The sequence below is a fragment of the Capricornis sumatraensis genome, chromosome 23 (assembly GCF_032405125.1).
Source record: "Capricornis sumatraensis isolate serow.1 chromosome 23, serow.2, whole genome shotgun sequence".
NCBI classification, from domain to species: Eukaryota; Metazoa; Chordata; class Mammalia; order Artiodactyla; family Bovidae; genus Capricornis; species Capricornis sumatraensis.
Window position 1 is genome coordinate 18,796,830 of NC_091091.1, and position 15,549 is coordinate 18,812,378.

General features: G+C 49.9%; 1 protein-coding gene across 1 annotated transcript in view; it reads right to left on the reverse strand.

Moving 5' to 3' along the window:
• SLIT1 (slit guidance ligand 1) overlaps positions 1-15,549 on the reverse strand; it is a 169,908-nt gene that overhangs the window by 37,960 nt on the left and 116,399 nt on the right. Inside the window, exons 10-18 of the mRNA XM_068961341.1 lie at positions 15,176-15,247; positions 14,648-14,719; positions 12,397-12,468; positions 11,560-11,703; positions 4,053-4,216; positions 3,397-3,420; positions 3,116-3,260; positions 2,415-2,489; positions 2,126-2,269 (exon numbers count right to left, since the gene is read on the reverse strand). Coding sequence (XP_068817442.1) covers positions 2,126-2,269; positions 2,415-2,489; positions 3,116-3,260; positions 3,397-3,420; positions 4,053-4,216; positions 11,560-11,703; positions 12,397-12,468; positions 14,648-14,719; positions 15,176-15,247 — 912 coding nt within the window. The remainder of the gene's footprint in view (positions 1-2,125; positions 2,270-2,414; positions 2,490-3,115; positions 3,261-3,396; positions 3,421-4,052; positions 4,217-11,559; positions 11,704-12,396; positions 12,469-14,647; positions 14,720-15,175; positions 15,248-15,549) is intronic.

The following is a 15,549-nucleotide window of genomic DNA, read 5'->3' on the forward strand; positions in this document are numbered from 1 at the left end:
GGCACAAACTTCTGCTATAAAATAAATGAATCATGAGCATGAATGGACAGAAATAAAGTTTATGAACATTCATTGAAAAATGTTCAAACTTACTAGTAATCAAGGACATTTAACTGATATTGCATCTTTGCCTGCCAAATTATAAAATCATTAAAAACATAATAATAATAACAATAAGGCCCAGGCTGGCAAGAGGGTACGAGGATGGGCACCTTCATGACAGCTGGCAGGAGAACTACTGGGGACCTCCTGGAAGTGTGCCTGGTGAGATGTACCAGGAACCCTAGCCTGGCCCTCTGTGCTTTCACCCAGCAGGTCTAGCTTTAGGGATTTATCTCTAAGGTAATAATTCCTAATGGGCATAGAATTTCATGACGAAGACATTAATCACAGCATTGCTTGTAATAAAATTAGAATTAGCCTTAATCTCTAATAATTATGCAGCTCCTTTGTCCATGGGGATTCTCCAGGAAAGAAAACTGGAGTGGATTGCCATGCCTTTCTCCAGGGGATCTTCCAGACCCAGGGATCGAACCCAGGTCTCCCACATTGCAGGCAGAGTCTTTACCGTCTGAGCCACGAGGGAAGCCCTATGTAATATATATAATCATTCAAAAGAAATCACAACGATGCTCATATTATGTTTAAGGGAAAAAAAAGATTACTAAATAAAATGTATTCAAGGATTTCATTAAGATATATCTGTATGTTTGCATGCATGTATGTGGGTGTATGTGTGTATGCATGTACGTACACGTGTGTGTGTGTCAATAATTACCCGTGACCAGTGGAGGGGTTATAGGCACTCCTTTTCCTGTGCCGCACCATTCCTGCAGGCACCAGCCCTTCCTCTCTCCTCTGTCTACTCCAAGTCTTCCTTGGAAAAAATTCAAGTGACTGGTTGAACGCCCACAGCACCCTCTCTCAAGGAATACTGCATGCGTGTTCAGTTGTTCAGTTGTGTGCAACTCTTTGCGACCCCATGGACTGTGGCCCACCAGGCTCCTCTGTCCACAGGATTTCCCAGGCCAGAGTACTGGAGTGGATGCCATTTCCTACTCCGGGGGATATTCCTGACCCATGTATTGAACCTGTGTCTCCTGGAACTCCTGCATTAGCAGGCAGATTCTTTACCACTGAGCCATGTGGGCCCTTTAAGAATTTGTAGGCACGTACAAAAAAGAATGAGGCAGCCATCTATGAAGAACCTGCCACACCAGTGGAAAAAAAAAAAGCTGCAAAACACAGTGCAGAATAAAACCTTTTGTAAAACAGACAAATAAAAATCCACAGGGAATCCTCTCATGTATTTGTTCACCTTACATAAACTCCATGACACGTGCTCAGAAAACAAATCTATAGCCTTACTGCCGTCTGAGATTTAAATCCAGGCAGGTGGCTTCTAGAGGTGTTGTCCACATGGTAGACATTACCCACATGCGACCATTTAGATTTAAATTAATTAAAATGAAATGAAATTCAAAAGTCAGTGCCTCCATAGCCGTGTCCACGTGTCAAGTGCTCCCCAGACACTTGTGGCTCCCAGACTGGACGGGGCAGATATAGGACATGTCTGTCCCTGTGGCAAGTCTGACAAGACAGCACTGTCTCTCGGACGCGCTAAAGGGCTACACGATCACCTGAAGAGCTGGTGCTGCCTGGACCGAGAGAGGCGCTCCCTGCAGAGTCTTGGGGGAGTGGCTGGTTCCCGACATCTGGAGAGCTCTGCCTGGGCTCTGAGTCATGGGGTCCCAGACTCCCACCTACACCCGCTTGAGTCACCTCTGCGCCATGTCCCTGCCTCTGTAGCACCGGCCACTCTTGAACTAAACAGATGTGCTGTGATATCGCAGCCTGACCGCAGGGCAATGACAGAACGTCCCCATTCCCTCACCTGCCATGAACCCCACACCCCAGGGAACAAGAAGACAGGCCTCGTGCCACAGTGACCGGCATCTGATGACTTGGTACACATCAGCCAGGGTCCCGGCCACAGCCCCTCAACTGCTGCAACCTGGGGCTAGGGTAGAGACACGCCCTCGCTCTTCCCTGCCCTTTAACGCAGGTGCCCACGCTGTGACTTGGCCTCTGATCCTGCCCCCCTGCTCCCTGGCTGCACACTCACAGCGTTCTCAGGCCATCCAAGCCCCGGAACATGCCGCTCCGGATGGACTCCAGTTGGTTGGCGGTCAGGTGCAGCTCGCTCACTGAGGCTGCGCCCTCAAAGGCCCCATCTTCAATCTCCGACACCTTGTTGTTGCTCAGATTGCTGGGAGAGGATTGTGGAGTTCAGGACTCCCCTCCCTGCACCCAGTCCCCATGCATAGACCCCTGACCCCCACGAGGTCTGAGGATTTCCCTTCCCCATCCTGCCCAGCCTCCTGACTGCACCTTCCCGCCAAAGGGTAACTCACATTTTCTTCAGATGGGTGAGTTTTTTAAACATCCCTGTGGCCTCCAGGATGGAAATCTCATTGTTGTTTAATCGTCTGTAAGAGGCAACGAAGGGAACTTATACATCCATAAAGGACAGACATTAAAGTATCTTCCCACCTGAGATTATTTGGGACTCAAACAAAGGGGACTCCTGGAAGAATTTCTCTGGCCGAGCGAACTGATCCTATTTCAAAGGAAGTTTGGGCCAAGTGCTGGGGGGTACAAGGGGGATAATTTTAACATGAAGAGTGCCATGAAATGTACATATGTAAATAACAGGCGTGTATAGGTATCCACACACATGCATAGACATGTGCACAGATCTATATTTTTAAAGAAAGAACAATAAAGGAATGGCTTAGACTACAACTTGAGCTAATGGAATCAGGTCCCCACAAAGAAAGCAGAAGCATGATTGAGAGAAGCTGCCCTGGTTCAGGCTGGTGACCTGCTCTGGGGCCCAGAGACTGCCCTGGGCGGGGGTGGGGGGAGTGTGTAGGACTGGGAGTCAGGGCACAGGGGCCACCCGCTGCCGGAGCCAGCAGCTGGCATGCTCCTGGGGTGGGGTCTCCAGTGGTCCCCAAATAAAGCTGCAGCAGAGGAAAACCCAGAAAAGGCCCAGGAGGGTCAGTGGGAGCTGGGGGGCAGCTGAGGGTGTGGGGCGGCTGGAGACCCTCACAGCTCAGCCGTGGCCTGGGGTACGCGCTCAGGGATCTTGGTGAGCTTCAGGCTGGAGCACTCCACCATGCTGGCCTCGCAGCGGCACTTGTGGGGACAGACCACGTCGCTATTGCACTCGCTGTTCAGCTGGTAATCCTCAGTGCCTGCGGTGAGAGGTGGAGGCCAGGGGCAGAGGGGCTGCCAGCAGCCCGGCCCTGCCCACCCTGGCCTGCCCGCCCCAGCCCCCTGCCCACCCACTGGCACCATCCCACCCGGGCTGGCCTTGGTGCCCCCTCCTACCTGGAATGAAGTACTGCTCTTTGGCTGAAGAGAGAAGGAGAAACACTATGATGCTGGGATTGTCCAGGACATGCAGGAACAGCCCAGGCCCCCACCCTGCTGCCCAGCAGAAGCCACCCCAGGAACCAGGCTAGGGTCGCAAATCAAGGCCCTGCAGCCCACCCGCCCAGCGCCTGTGTGCAGGTCTTGCTGCTGAGCACGGATGTTCCTTGCCCAGACTGATGGGAATGGGGATGGTACCGCCCCCAAGTAAACCACCCCCAGGGAGCCCCAAAACCACGACAATGTTCACAGGTGTAAATGGATAGCATTTGGGCTCAGAGGCTGACCCCCTGCCACCCCAGAGCCTGGAGGAGGCAGCCATCTCTCTAAGGAGAGTTCCCAGGCCTCCTGGGTGTTTCCTAAATCTTGAAAGAGCCCTGTCCTGGGAGTAGAGCAACCTAGGTTCTTGCCAGTCCTCCCTGGGGGACCTGCAGCCAGCTCCACCTCCTCCCCCAGCCTCAGTAAGACAAGGGCTGGGAACCTGTAGATCCAAGTCCACAGTGTGGGTCCTACACCCTCCAGCATGGGTCCAGAGAGGTCCAGTCACCCTTGTTGGAACCACCCAGGAAACACCGCAGGGTCCCTGAGCAGACTGAAGGCGGGTGGGTGACTACCTGAGCACCGGAACTTCTTGCTTTTGATCTGGCCGATGCGTTTGTTGGCGAGGCGTCGGGGGCTGGCGCAGCGGGCCCCACTGGTCTCGATGGGGTTGGAGCGTAGGAAGTCTGCCAGCCACTTGAGGTTACAGTCACAGATGAAGGGGTTCTGGGCCAGATGCCTGTCCAGAGGGGGCAGATTGGGGATGAAAGACAAAGCTGCTCGCTTGTGTTGGTGGCCACCTGGATGGGGCCTTGCTAGCTCATGGCGAGGCCCACCTGGCCCCGACGGAGAAGTGCACCTCCTGGGGATACCACCTGGGGGCGCCCACCCTCTGCCAGAGCCTCACAGTGGGGCCAGACCTCCATCCCCCTGGACCTTCCAGCTGTCCCTTCAAGCCTCACTCTCTCCCCTCTCCTACTCACGTGTCCCTCCCTATGTCCTGTGACAGGAGTAACCTAGAGACCGGCCAGGGTACCCCTGTCCTTGCAAGAGCGAGATGATGGAATGGGCGTTAGAACCCAAGACAGTCAGCATTCCGGGGCCTTGGGGCCCCCGGAGCTATGCATCCTGGACTGTCCCCTCCCGGTGGCCCCAGGCAGCAGCAGTGTCTCCCCCACAGCCTCGGTCAGGAGGGGGTGGTGACCGGGCTGGCAAGGCTGCGCCTGCAGCTGGGATGGGAGGTCTCCAAGTACCTGCTGCAGGTCCCTCAGCTTTCAGTGGAATCTCCATTCCCAGCCCAGGCCATGGGGCTGCCTCCCCTTGACTGTTTTACAGGACGTCTCTTGACATAGGAAACTCAGAAAGCATTGCTGAGTAGCTACTTACTGGGGAGCCACTCACATCTTCTCACTGGCTCCCTGCGTTACCAGCAGGATACATGTGGGGAGGGGGCAGCTGACAGGTGACACCAGCTAATAGCACCCGGGTCACTGTAAGTGACCACAGGGGGGCCTTTCCCTTTGGCCCTAAAGACTCTGCAGGGCTTCCCTGGTGGCTCAGAGGGTAAAGAATTCACCTGCAATGTGGGAGACCTGGGTCGGATCCCTGTGTGGGAAGATCCCCTGGAGGAGGACATGGCAACCCATTTCAGTATTTTTTGCTTGGAGAATCACCATGGACAGAGGAGCCCGGCTGGCGACAGCCCATGGTGTTACAAAGAATCGGACATGGCTGAGCACGCATCCTGCAGGCTCAGATCAGCCACTTCTGAACCTCCCAGCAGCCGGCTTGCCCACCTGTGTCGGGGCCAGTGGAGCAGTGCACGCCCTGCTATCTACACCGAGACAGCCAGGGGGAAAGAACCCAGCACTTGTCCTGGCTCCTGTGCCCAAGAGCCAATGCCTCTGCAGTGACCAGCTCAGAGGACGCACCATGCCGCGGCCACTCTCCCTCCATATATTGCCATCAGTTCCAGTCGTCTACGTATTGGTCCCTGCTGGGGTGCAGAGCTTTCCAAGCAGAGAGGCGAGCCCTTGCCTAGAATCTGCGCCCACCTCAGCTCAGACCTTGGCTACTCTCCACCCCTCCCTTCCCGGACTCCAGCCTCTGGTCACTGGTCAGGATGCCTGGTGACAGTCTTCCCTGCCAGGTTGTCCCTTCACTCCTCTTTGCAGCGCCCACCCCCCTTTCCTGCCTGAGTCCTACCAGACCCCTCCCACGCCTTCTGCCTTCTGCTGGATAGTTTGTTTCCTGATTTGAACTGCCAATTTACCCAGAGATGTGCTTGCTGACTCCCCGGGGCAGAATTTGTAGTTAATCTGAAACACACTAGGATTCCAGGGTTACTCTGGGATTGTTCCTGCTGCCTGTCACATCTGTCTGTACCTTAGTACCCAGCCTCTGCCTGAAAGAATTGCTTGCCTCTATCACAATCTTGGCAGAAAACTCTGTTTAAAATCAACTCAATTATGTTATTCAAGCATGTATTAAAAATGTCCAAGGGGTGCAGAGTAGAATACATACTTTTGTAAAGACAGGCTATTTGTGTCAAAGGCAGCCTATAAAAATGCAACCACCCACCAAGGCAAGTGACTTCTGTATAAAGCTAAGTATTTGACATAAAGTCAAATTTTTAGCAGGTGTAAAGAGAGGGCAACTGGGGAAAGAAAATGCTCAAGAGGATAAAAGCGTGTTTGGGAAAAAACAATCTCGTTAAAGGCACACCCAGAAATAGGCTGCACAAGCTACCCAACAGTTCTTTTCACGGACATTTCTGAAAGTGGAAGATAAAGAGGAAAACTGATTCCTGGTCTCTTTCTTGGATTATGCATTAAGGTGTCACAACTAAAAATCTTTGGGACAGACACTCAATATCATTAGTCAAATTAAACCCACAATGAACTACCATTTCACACCTACTAGAATGGCTATAATCATAAAGAAAATCAATACCAAGTGTGGGCAAGGATGTAGAGAAATGGGAACCTTCATAACATTGCTGGTGGGAATGGAAACTATGTATAACCACTTTGGAAAACAGTGGCAGTTTCTTCAAAAGTTAAACATAAATTTCCCACGCCATCCAGAAATTCCAAGAGAAATGAAACCTTCTGTCTTCACAAAGATGTGTGAGCAAATATTCACAGCAGCATTATTCAAAATGGCCCCAAAGTGGAAATGACCCAGATGTTCATAAACTGGGAAGGAAAAACAGAATGTGCATAAATGGAAAATTATTTGGCAACAAAAAGGAACAAGTACTGATACATGCTTAAAATATGAAGGAACCTCAAAAACATTATGCTATGCAGGCCAGGAGGCAGCAGTTAGGACTGGAGATGGAACAGCAGGCTGGTTCCAAATAGGAAAAGGAGTACGTCAAGGCTGTATATTGTCACCCTGCTTATTTAACTTCTATGCAGAGTACATCATGAGAAACACTGGGCTGGAAGAAGCACAAGCTGGAATCAAGATTGCCGGGAGAAATATCAATAACCTCAGATATGCAGATGACACCACCCTTATGGCAGAAAGTGAAGAAGAACTAAAAAGCCTCTTGATGAAAGTGAAAGTGGAGAGTGAAAAAGTTGGCTTAAAGCTCAACATTCAGAAAACTAAGATATGGCATCTGGTCCCATCACTTCATGGCAAATAGATGGGGAAACAGTGGAAAGAGTGTCAGACTTTATTTTTGGGGGCTCCAAAATCACTGCAGATGGTGACTGCAGCCATGAAATTAAAAGATGCTTACTCTTTGGAACGAAAGTTATGACCAACCTAGATAGCATATTCACAGCAGCATTATTCAAAATGGCCTGGTTTTTCCAGTGGCTATGGTTTTCCCAGTGATTGTGTATGGATGTAAGAGTTGGACTGTGAAGAAAGCTGAGCGCCAAAGAATTGATGCTTTTGAACTGTGGTGTTGGAGAAGACTCTTGAGAGTCCCTTGGACTGCAAGAAGATCCAACCAGTCCATTCTAAAGGAGATCAGTCCTGGGTGTTCTTTGGAAGGACTGATGCTGAAGCTGAAACTCCAGTACTTTGGCCACCTCATGCGAAGAGTTGACTCATTGGAAAAGACTCTGATGCTGGGAGGGATTGGGGGCAGGAGGAGAAGAGGACGACAGAGGATGAGATGGCTGGATGGCATCACTCTCTTGATGGACGTGAGTTTGAGTGAACTCCGGGAGTTGGTGATGGACAGGGAGGCCTGGCGTGCTTCAATTCATAGGGTTGCAAGGAGTCAGACATGACTGAGCGACTGAACTGAACTGAAGCAAAAGAATTCAGTCACAAAAGATGATATATCATGTGAGTCCATTTTTGTGAACTATCCAGAAAAGACAAATCTATGAGACAGAAATTAGATTAGTGATTGCCTGGGGATGGGCTGGAAATAGGAATTGATTGCAAATGGGCACAAGGGATTTTGGGGGGTAATGGAAATGTTTTAAAATTGAATTGTAGTGATAGTTGAACAACTGTAAATTTACTAAAAAATCATTAGACGGTACACCCAGAACAGGTCAATTTTATGGTATGTAAGTTATACCTCATCCAAGCTTTAAAAAAAAAATTTTTTTTAATCTCTTGGGGCAAGTAAAACTACAAAATCAATACTGTGACACAGGGCCCTCAGCCACTGATATCAGAGCTATCCACAAATCCAGCAAGATTTGGTGAGTTTAAATCTGCTTGGTTCTGACATAAGACTCTGCCAAGGGTTTAACTAACCAAGGCTATAATAAGACTATCTGATTGCACCTTGGGTTTGCATTTCTTTCACTCTTGTTCTGAACTGTACTTCGGTTGTTAATATGTAATAGTTGTTCGTGGAAGTTCAGTTTTGTTTTACAGCCTTGAATAATGAGACGGTAAAGAATCCGCTTGCAATGCAGGAGATACGGGTTCGATCCCTGGGTTGGGAAGATCCTCTGGAGAAGAGAATGGCTACCCACTCCAGTATTCTTGCCTAGAGAACTCCATGGACAGAGGAGCCTGGGGGGCTACAGTCCACGGGGTCACAAAGAGTCAGACATGATTGAGCGACTAACACACACATTCTTAGGGAAAAAGCACAATCTGGGGGCAAGCTACCTAATTTCTCAGTGCTGGTGAAGAGATACCCAAAGACAAATGCCTGCTCTACTAGGTGTTAGGTGACCTTGGGTCGGTCTATCTCTGCCTCAGTTTCTTAGAAGTAAGGCACCTACTCCATAGGTTATTGTGTTAAGATAATACACACAAAGAATAGTGGCCTGGGGTGGCCAGGGGTGATTAATAAACAGTGATTAATTATCAGTAATGCTATCAATATTAATACTACTATCACCTCTACCCATGGGGAACCTTCCTCTTCTAACACCCTGCTCCAGCTCTGTGCCTTCATGGCAGTGGCCAAGATCTCAGGTACAGTGTCCAGGAGGGCAGAAGCCCCCTTGAAATCCAGCCAGGTAAATGGACACAGACAGAATCCACTTCCCGTGAGCACAATCTATTTGATGAAACACTTCCACCTTGAAAGCGAAACAGCACTTCACAGGAGATCCTCAGCCCCATTCCCTATCTGCAAGCCTTTCCCGTGCGTGGGTCCCCAGCCCTGAAATCTCCTTACTGCATTGCTCTCGGATGTTCTGCCAGCTTTGTAAAATAACCCATCTTGCCCATGTCTCTCCATGACCTCTAATTTCACATGCTTGGCAAGATTTCCTCATGGTGTTCCTTCCCTCTCTCCCTGGCTATACGTAAGTTAATTAGCAGGAGTGGGCTGCAGGCGGGTGCCTGGGCTCTAATGAGTCTGTCTTTGTGGCCGACATCCCTGCTGACATGCAGGGTCCCCAGGGAGCAGGAGCTGTGTCTTCTGCTTCGTCTGTTTCCCAGCCTCCATGCAGATCTTAGCTGATGGAGAGCACTGCCCAGGGGGTGAAGAGTGGCGGGGGTGAGAACGATAACAGCGGCTGTGGTAATATGAATAAGTGCCCAGCAGGCACACATCAAGGACCCACAGGTCAGCACGCCAAGTCAAGCTGCAGGCTCACAGCTAAAGACGTGGAATGCAGTGCCTGAGTCTAACCAAAGAGTAGAAGTTTCCCTGTACAGAAGCGTTCCACCTAAAAGATAAGGACTTTTTGTAAAGGCACAACTGCACCAGCATTATCAAATGGAGAGAGAATGTTAAAATTATCATATCACCACTTCAGGACCCCTAATAAAAGAGTGGGTCTAGAAACTGAAATCAGTGGCAGTGTTTATTAAAAAAGAAAGAAAATCAGATATCGTGAGCCTCCTGATGAAAGTACACAATACAATGAGGTCATCTTGCCAGAAAAAGAAAAAACACCCGAGCCTCATGCAAGCTCTGAGATGAAACTTTCTATTTGCAGACAAAGAACAGAGAAACAGGTGAAATGACACCATAGGGGATGAAGTCAGCAAGTCCAGACTGTGGGGAACTCTACAAATCCAGAAAGCCCGTGTCTTCAAAAAACAAGTGCAAGGGAAAAGGAGATGGAGAGGATACCTATAGGTTAGAAACAATTTAAGTGGTACACCAACAAATATCAGTCAATTATATCGCATAGACCTTATTTATTTATTCATAAGGGAGAGGATTTTAAAATGCTCTTTATTTAAAATTGTATTTTTATACAGCTCTTAAATGTTACTTTCCATAGTTACCACAAAATATTGGCTATATCCCCTGTGTTGGCACCCTCAGTTTGTGCCTCCCTCTCCCCTATCCCTGCGTTTCCCCTGCCCTCTGCCCCCGGCGGTAACCATTAGTTTGTTCTCTGTATCTGTGAGCCTGCTTCTCGTTCATTATAACCACTAATTTGTTGTGTTCTTTAGTCTCCACATGTATGTGATATCACAGAATATTTGTCTTTCTCTGACTTATTTCACTTAGGATAGTGCTCTTTAAGTCCACCTGTGGTTGCTGCAAAGGGTAAAATTTCATTCTTTTTTGTGGCTGAGTAGTATTCCATTGTGTGTTTATAGCATATCGTCTTTAGCCATTCATGTTCTCTTGGACACTTAGGTTGCTTCCATATCTTGGGTATTATAAACAGTGCTGCTATGAACATCGGGGTGTAACGTATTGCATTAGTGTTTTTGGTTTTTTTGGATATACACCCAGAGTCGAACTGCTGAGTGATATGGTGGTTATATTTTCAGCTTTCTGAGAAACCTCCACACTGTTCTCCACCATGGACATACCCATTTACCCCTCCACCAATGGGGCATGTATAGGCCTTATATACATCCTGACACAAACAAATTAGTTTTAAAATTGTATAATATGTAGGAGACATTTGGAAATTTGAACATGAATTAGATAGTTGATGATTTTAAAGAATTGTTGTATTTTTAGGTATAACAAGAGTGTTGTGTGTTTTTAGCGTTCTTGACTTTTATAAATATGTATGAATTTTGTGTTGATGATAAATGATGTCTGGGAGGCATGAAAGGAGGGATAAGCAAGATTGACTGGCTGTGAGTTAAAGCTGGGAGACAAGCACTGGGAGGTCTGCTGTGCTACTTTTAAATACTTTTAATTTTCTATAATAAAAGATTAAAGCTAACTCTTAGAATTTCTGCTCTCTAACTTTAATTTATAATTATCACTGCTGCCACTGTCTTTCACTTAAGACATTATCAATTGCAAGATGTACTAATATTAATATTTTACGTATCATCAAGAAAGAACAAAATGCTGCCAATTAAATAAGCCATCAAGTAGAATATGCAATCCAATTCCACAGCTGTTACTGTGGAGACAACGCATGTCTTAGAATCAATGGACAGTAATAATAATAAAAATTGTAGCCAACATTTAAGAAGCATTTGCAGTGAGCTAAGCTCTGTACAAACATCCCTTTTTATCTCATAACATCCCTGTGAAGATGATGTTCTCATTTTATGAATGAGTAAACTGAGCCCCAGAGAAGCTAACTAACTTGCTTAGGGGCCACACAGCCAATAAGAGGCATAGCTGGAATTTGAATACCTGCCTGGACCTAGAGGCTGTTATCTCCCTGAGATCCACCTGCTGGGGTGCGGGAGGGGCAAGAGGGCACTCACAGGGTCTGGATGGCCCGCAGGGAGGTGAAGGTGCCCTTAGCAAGACTCTGGATCTTGTTGTCATACAGGGAGAGCAGTGAGAGGTTCTGCAGATCCTGGAAGGCGTCGAGCCGGATGCAGTTGATCTTGTTGGCATTCAGGAGCCTGTGGGCAGAGCCAGGCAGGTGGTGAGGGGAGGGCCACAGACGTGGACACCTCGCGTCTTGGGCTCCTTCCTAGGCACCGACCATGCGCTAGGCGCAGAGGATCTGGCCCTCTGGATGTCCACTCCACGCAGAGGAGCTGAGGACTCCGGCTGCCTTCTCTATGCACAGGGACCATTCAGTCCCATGTGTCTCTCTTTCAAGGAACTGCTGGAGGTGCCTGCCCCATGGGATTCTGGGACAGCTGCGAGCACAGTGGCCAGGCCACCTCCCAAAGGCATTTGGAGGATCCTCCGCCTTCCCTTCTGCTGGGTTTCCCAGGCAGCTGAGAGGGAGTGTCTGGCTTCTGTGCGTCTCGGGTCCTGGGAGAGAACCTTGCCTGAACGTTCATGGTTCAAAGAGCCTGGCCAGGGTCTGGGTGTCCCTCACAGGAGACAACTCCATCCCCAGCAACACTGAGCATTCAGGAACGCAGGCTGCATCTCAGGGACCTCTCCACTCAGGCATCCTGCGATCAGCTCTGAATCCACCTCTCTGGCCCCTCACAACCTTGCCAGGCCTGCTGTCCCCCAAGCTCCTTGCCTCCAGTGAGTCCCACACCCCAAAGAGGCCGAAAGGGCCAGGCTGAGAGGCTGGAGGAATACTGCACCCCTCTATCAGTCCCACCCAAGGTCACTCGCATTTAGGTCCTTACAGGAGCTGTAGGGTGAACAGGCCTCCAAACACGCCCCGGGGGAGGTCTGTGATCTTGTTCCCGTAGAGGACCCTGGAAAGAAGGCAGTGGAAGGGGAGAGTTAGAGGACTGCCCCGCACAGCTCTCCAAGCCCTGCCCGCACGATGGCACCATCCGTAAGCCTCCCGCCGGTGTAGGCTTGTCCTAACAGCGGGCAGTAGATGGCAGTGAAGTGCAGTGGGAAGGGGCCATGGTCCCTAATCAGCACAAAGGTGACCTGCGGCAGCCGTGACCCCCATTTCGAGAGCACTCCCTCACTCACTCTCTGCCCTCACGCACAGATCCCATGGAAGCCTGCAAAAGGGCCCTTCCAGGGACGTTCATGGGAAATTAACCTGGTTAGGGATCTGAAAGGAGATTTTTCAGAGAGAAGAAAATCCCAAGGGCAGGAAAAAGCATCTTTTCGAGAATTACAGGCAAAAACTGGGATCCCAGACAGCACATGCGGTACGAGCTCCAGAATATCAAGCAACACTTTCCAGCAGAGATGAAATATTATCACAAGAAGGAAACAGACCAAAGTGTTAGCTGGGCTTTGAATTGGTGGCAGAATTGCAAATGGGTTGTTTTATGCTTTAGAATTTACAAAGTTTCCTTCATGGAACATGAATTACACATTTACTCAGAAAAAAATACAAATGTTCAAAAAAGACACACAGGCAGGAATGCGGTCAGACAGACGGTGGAAGTGTCATGGAGACCTGGAGGCACCCTCCCACCCCTCCAGGCACTCCTGGAAACACTCCATCTGAGTAGAAGCAGTGTGCTCTCTCTTTGAGATCTCTCTTGGAGGAGGGCACAGTGGGAGCTAAGCAGGTTCCAGGCTGGCCCGAGTGGACAGCTTCAGTATGGTTTGGGTGAAGGAAACAAAGTGCACTGTAGCTCGAATCTTAGCCAGCCAGCACCAGGAGGCCTCTGAGACATGATCTGATTTGGAAAGCTCCCTCCATCTGCTGTGTGGGGAATGGAATGGGTGGGAATTGAGGCAGGGAGACAGGTCAGGGCCTGCAAGGTGGACATTATCAAGGGGATCCTTTTGCATGACCTCAGCGTGAAAGTTCCTATATAGTGAGGAGGCGTGAGAGGAACCCACTTAGATGGCTTAGATGTCATGTTCCAATTTAGGAGGAGATTTATTCACTTTTCTGAAGAAGACCCTGCATTTTAGCAGCCATCTTCAGGATCTGATCTCAGCCAGTGATAGTGACCAGGCTGTCAAGTGCAGCTGTGCAGGCTGCACACTGCACCACTTCATGTGACTCACAATGGCCCCACCCACTACCTTGGATTCTATTCCAAGAGAAGAGGGTGCACAGGGAAGGCACTGAGCCGACAGCCTCCTGTAGTACCCTGGACGGAGTTCCATTCTGTTCCACTTCCCAGGCCCCAAATCAATGCCAAGCATGTGTCCAGTTTTGCCAAGGAACAGGTTAAAATACTCATTTCCAAGAGTGATGAACAACCCCCATCAACAGGGAGCTTGCTTCACTACAGGGCACCCTGAGTTCACTCTCTGGAGACAATGTACCATGGGACCTCAGGGAGCGAGAGGCTAGGTGAACCGGGGAGTGCAAGCAAGGGTTCTTGGAAGAAGAAAGATGAAGCAACATTTCCTAGACTAATATTCAATGCCACACAGTGTTTTGTAGATTGATGGGTCCCCAATAAACTGTTGAGGGAAGGGAAATACTGGACAGGGTTAGGGAACAGGTAGGCAGGAAACACGGTTTTCACCATCACCCACCACAGCCTGAGATCAGAGAACGTCTGGGACAAAAGTTATAAGCTGTGGCAGATTTCACAACTAGAGCTGGTGGTTGCTGCCATTCCCTAACCCAGGGAATGCTTAGGAGAACAGAGTGCTGGGCCTCTGTGTGGAGGCAGGGCCAACATGAAGGTTGGACTGAGTCAGATGACTGCCACAAAGAATGCTGGGAAAATCCCCACTGCAAAAGGAAGAGCATCACCGTTGCCAGGGGCAACAGCTCTGCCTAGCTTTTCCATGCACTCAGCCCTTGATTCCCTCCTCCCCCTCCCAGCTGCAGATGGTCCACAAAGAGGAAGGGAAAGCTGAGCACAACCCTGGGCACTGCAGCCAGAGGGAGACCCACTGAGGCTGGGTGGGTGGCGACATGTTCCTTCTCTCACATCCACCAGAGGTGCCCTGGGGCAATGCCCTGGACCACTGCAGAGCCTTGGCACTGCTACTCACAGTGAGTTCAGGGACCGGAGGCCCTGGAAGGCATCAGGCGCAATCTCCGAGATCTGGTTGTTGCTCAAGTCTCTGCAAGGTAAGCAAAAGAGAGAGGGTGGCTGAATCCCTCAACGGCCACCGAGCCCTGCCTGACCCCTGCCTCCCAGATACTATGGGAGGGCAGAAGTTTCTTTGACATTAGGAAAGAGAAGGGCCGTATCCATCACAGGGGGCAACCCAACACACACCCCTCACAGCCTCAATTGCTCCTATTGGTGCCCAAGCTGAAATGGGAGCATGACAGTCAGTTCTGGTCATGTGCCAGACTCGGACTCAGCATCCTCTTTAGGCCTCATGACAACCCTTCAAGCAGGTGGCACCACCACCATCCCTACGTCACAGATGAGCCTGGGAGGAAGGCCAGGTGATGGCTTGGCCCTGGGCACAGCCATGGGAGGCAGAGTCAGCTCCTGCCCCAGAGCAGTGGCATGCTTGGTCTGGGCTCTGCCCCATGCTGACCCCCAGGAAAGAGCAGAAGGCACTCACATCCTCCGCAGCTTTCTGTAGGGAGAGAAGGCCCCTGGGGGGATGGACTTGATCCCATTGAGCTCCAGCCGGCTGCAGAGAGAAAACACAGAAGAAGGACAAGGGCAGGTCGCCCCATCCAAGGTGTTGAAACCAGGCCCTTTACCCATCAGTCCCTGCTCCCATCCTCATCTGGAGTAGGGGGGCTATAGCAGAGAAAAGGAGCTGGTTTTGAGTGCCATTATCCCAAGCTGGTGTGGCTGAAAGGGGCTCATGTGTGATGTTAATACTAAGAAACCAATTCTACAGACTGGCCCAGCTGGGCTGGACAGATGAACCACAGAGGGACACCCCTCCCCAACCTTCCAGAGTGCCAGCCTTGGGCAGAGAGCTCA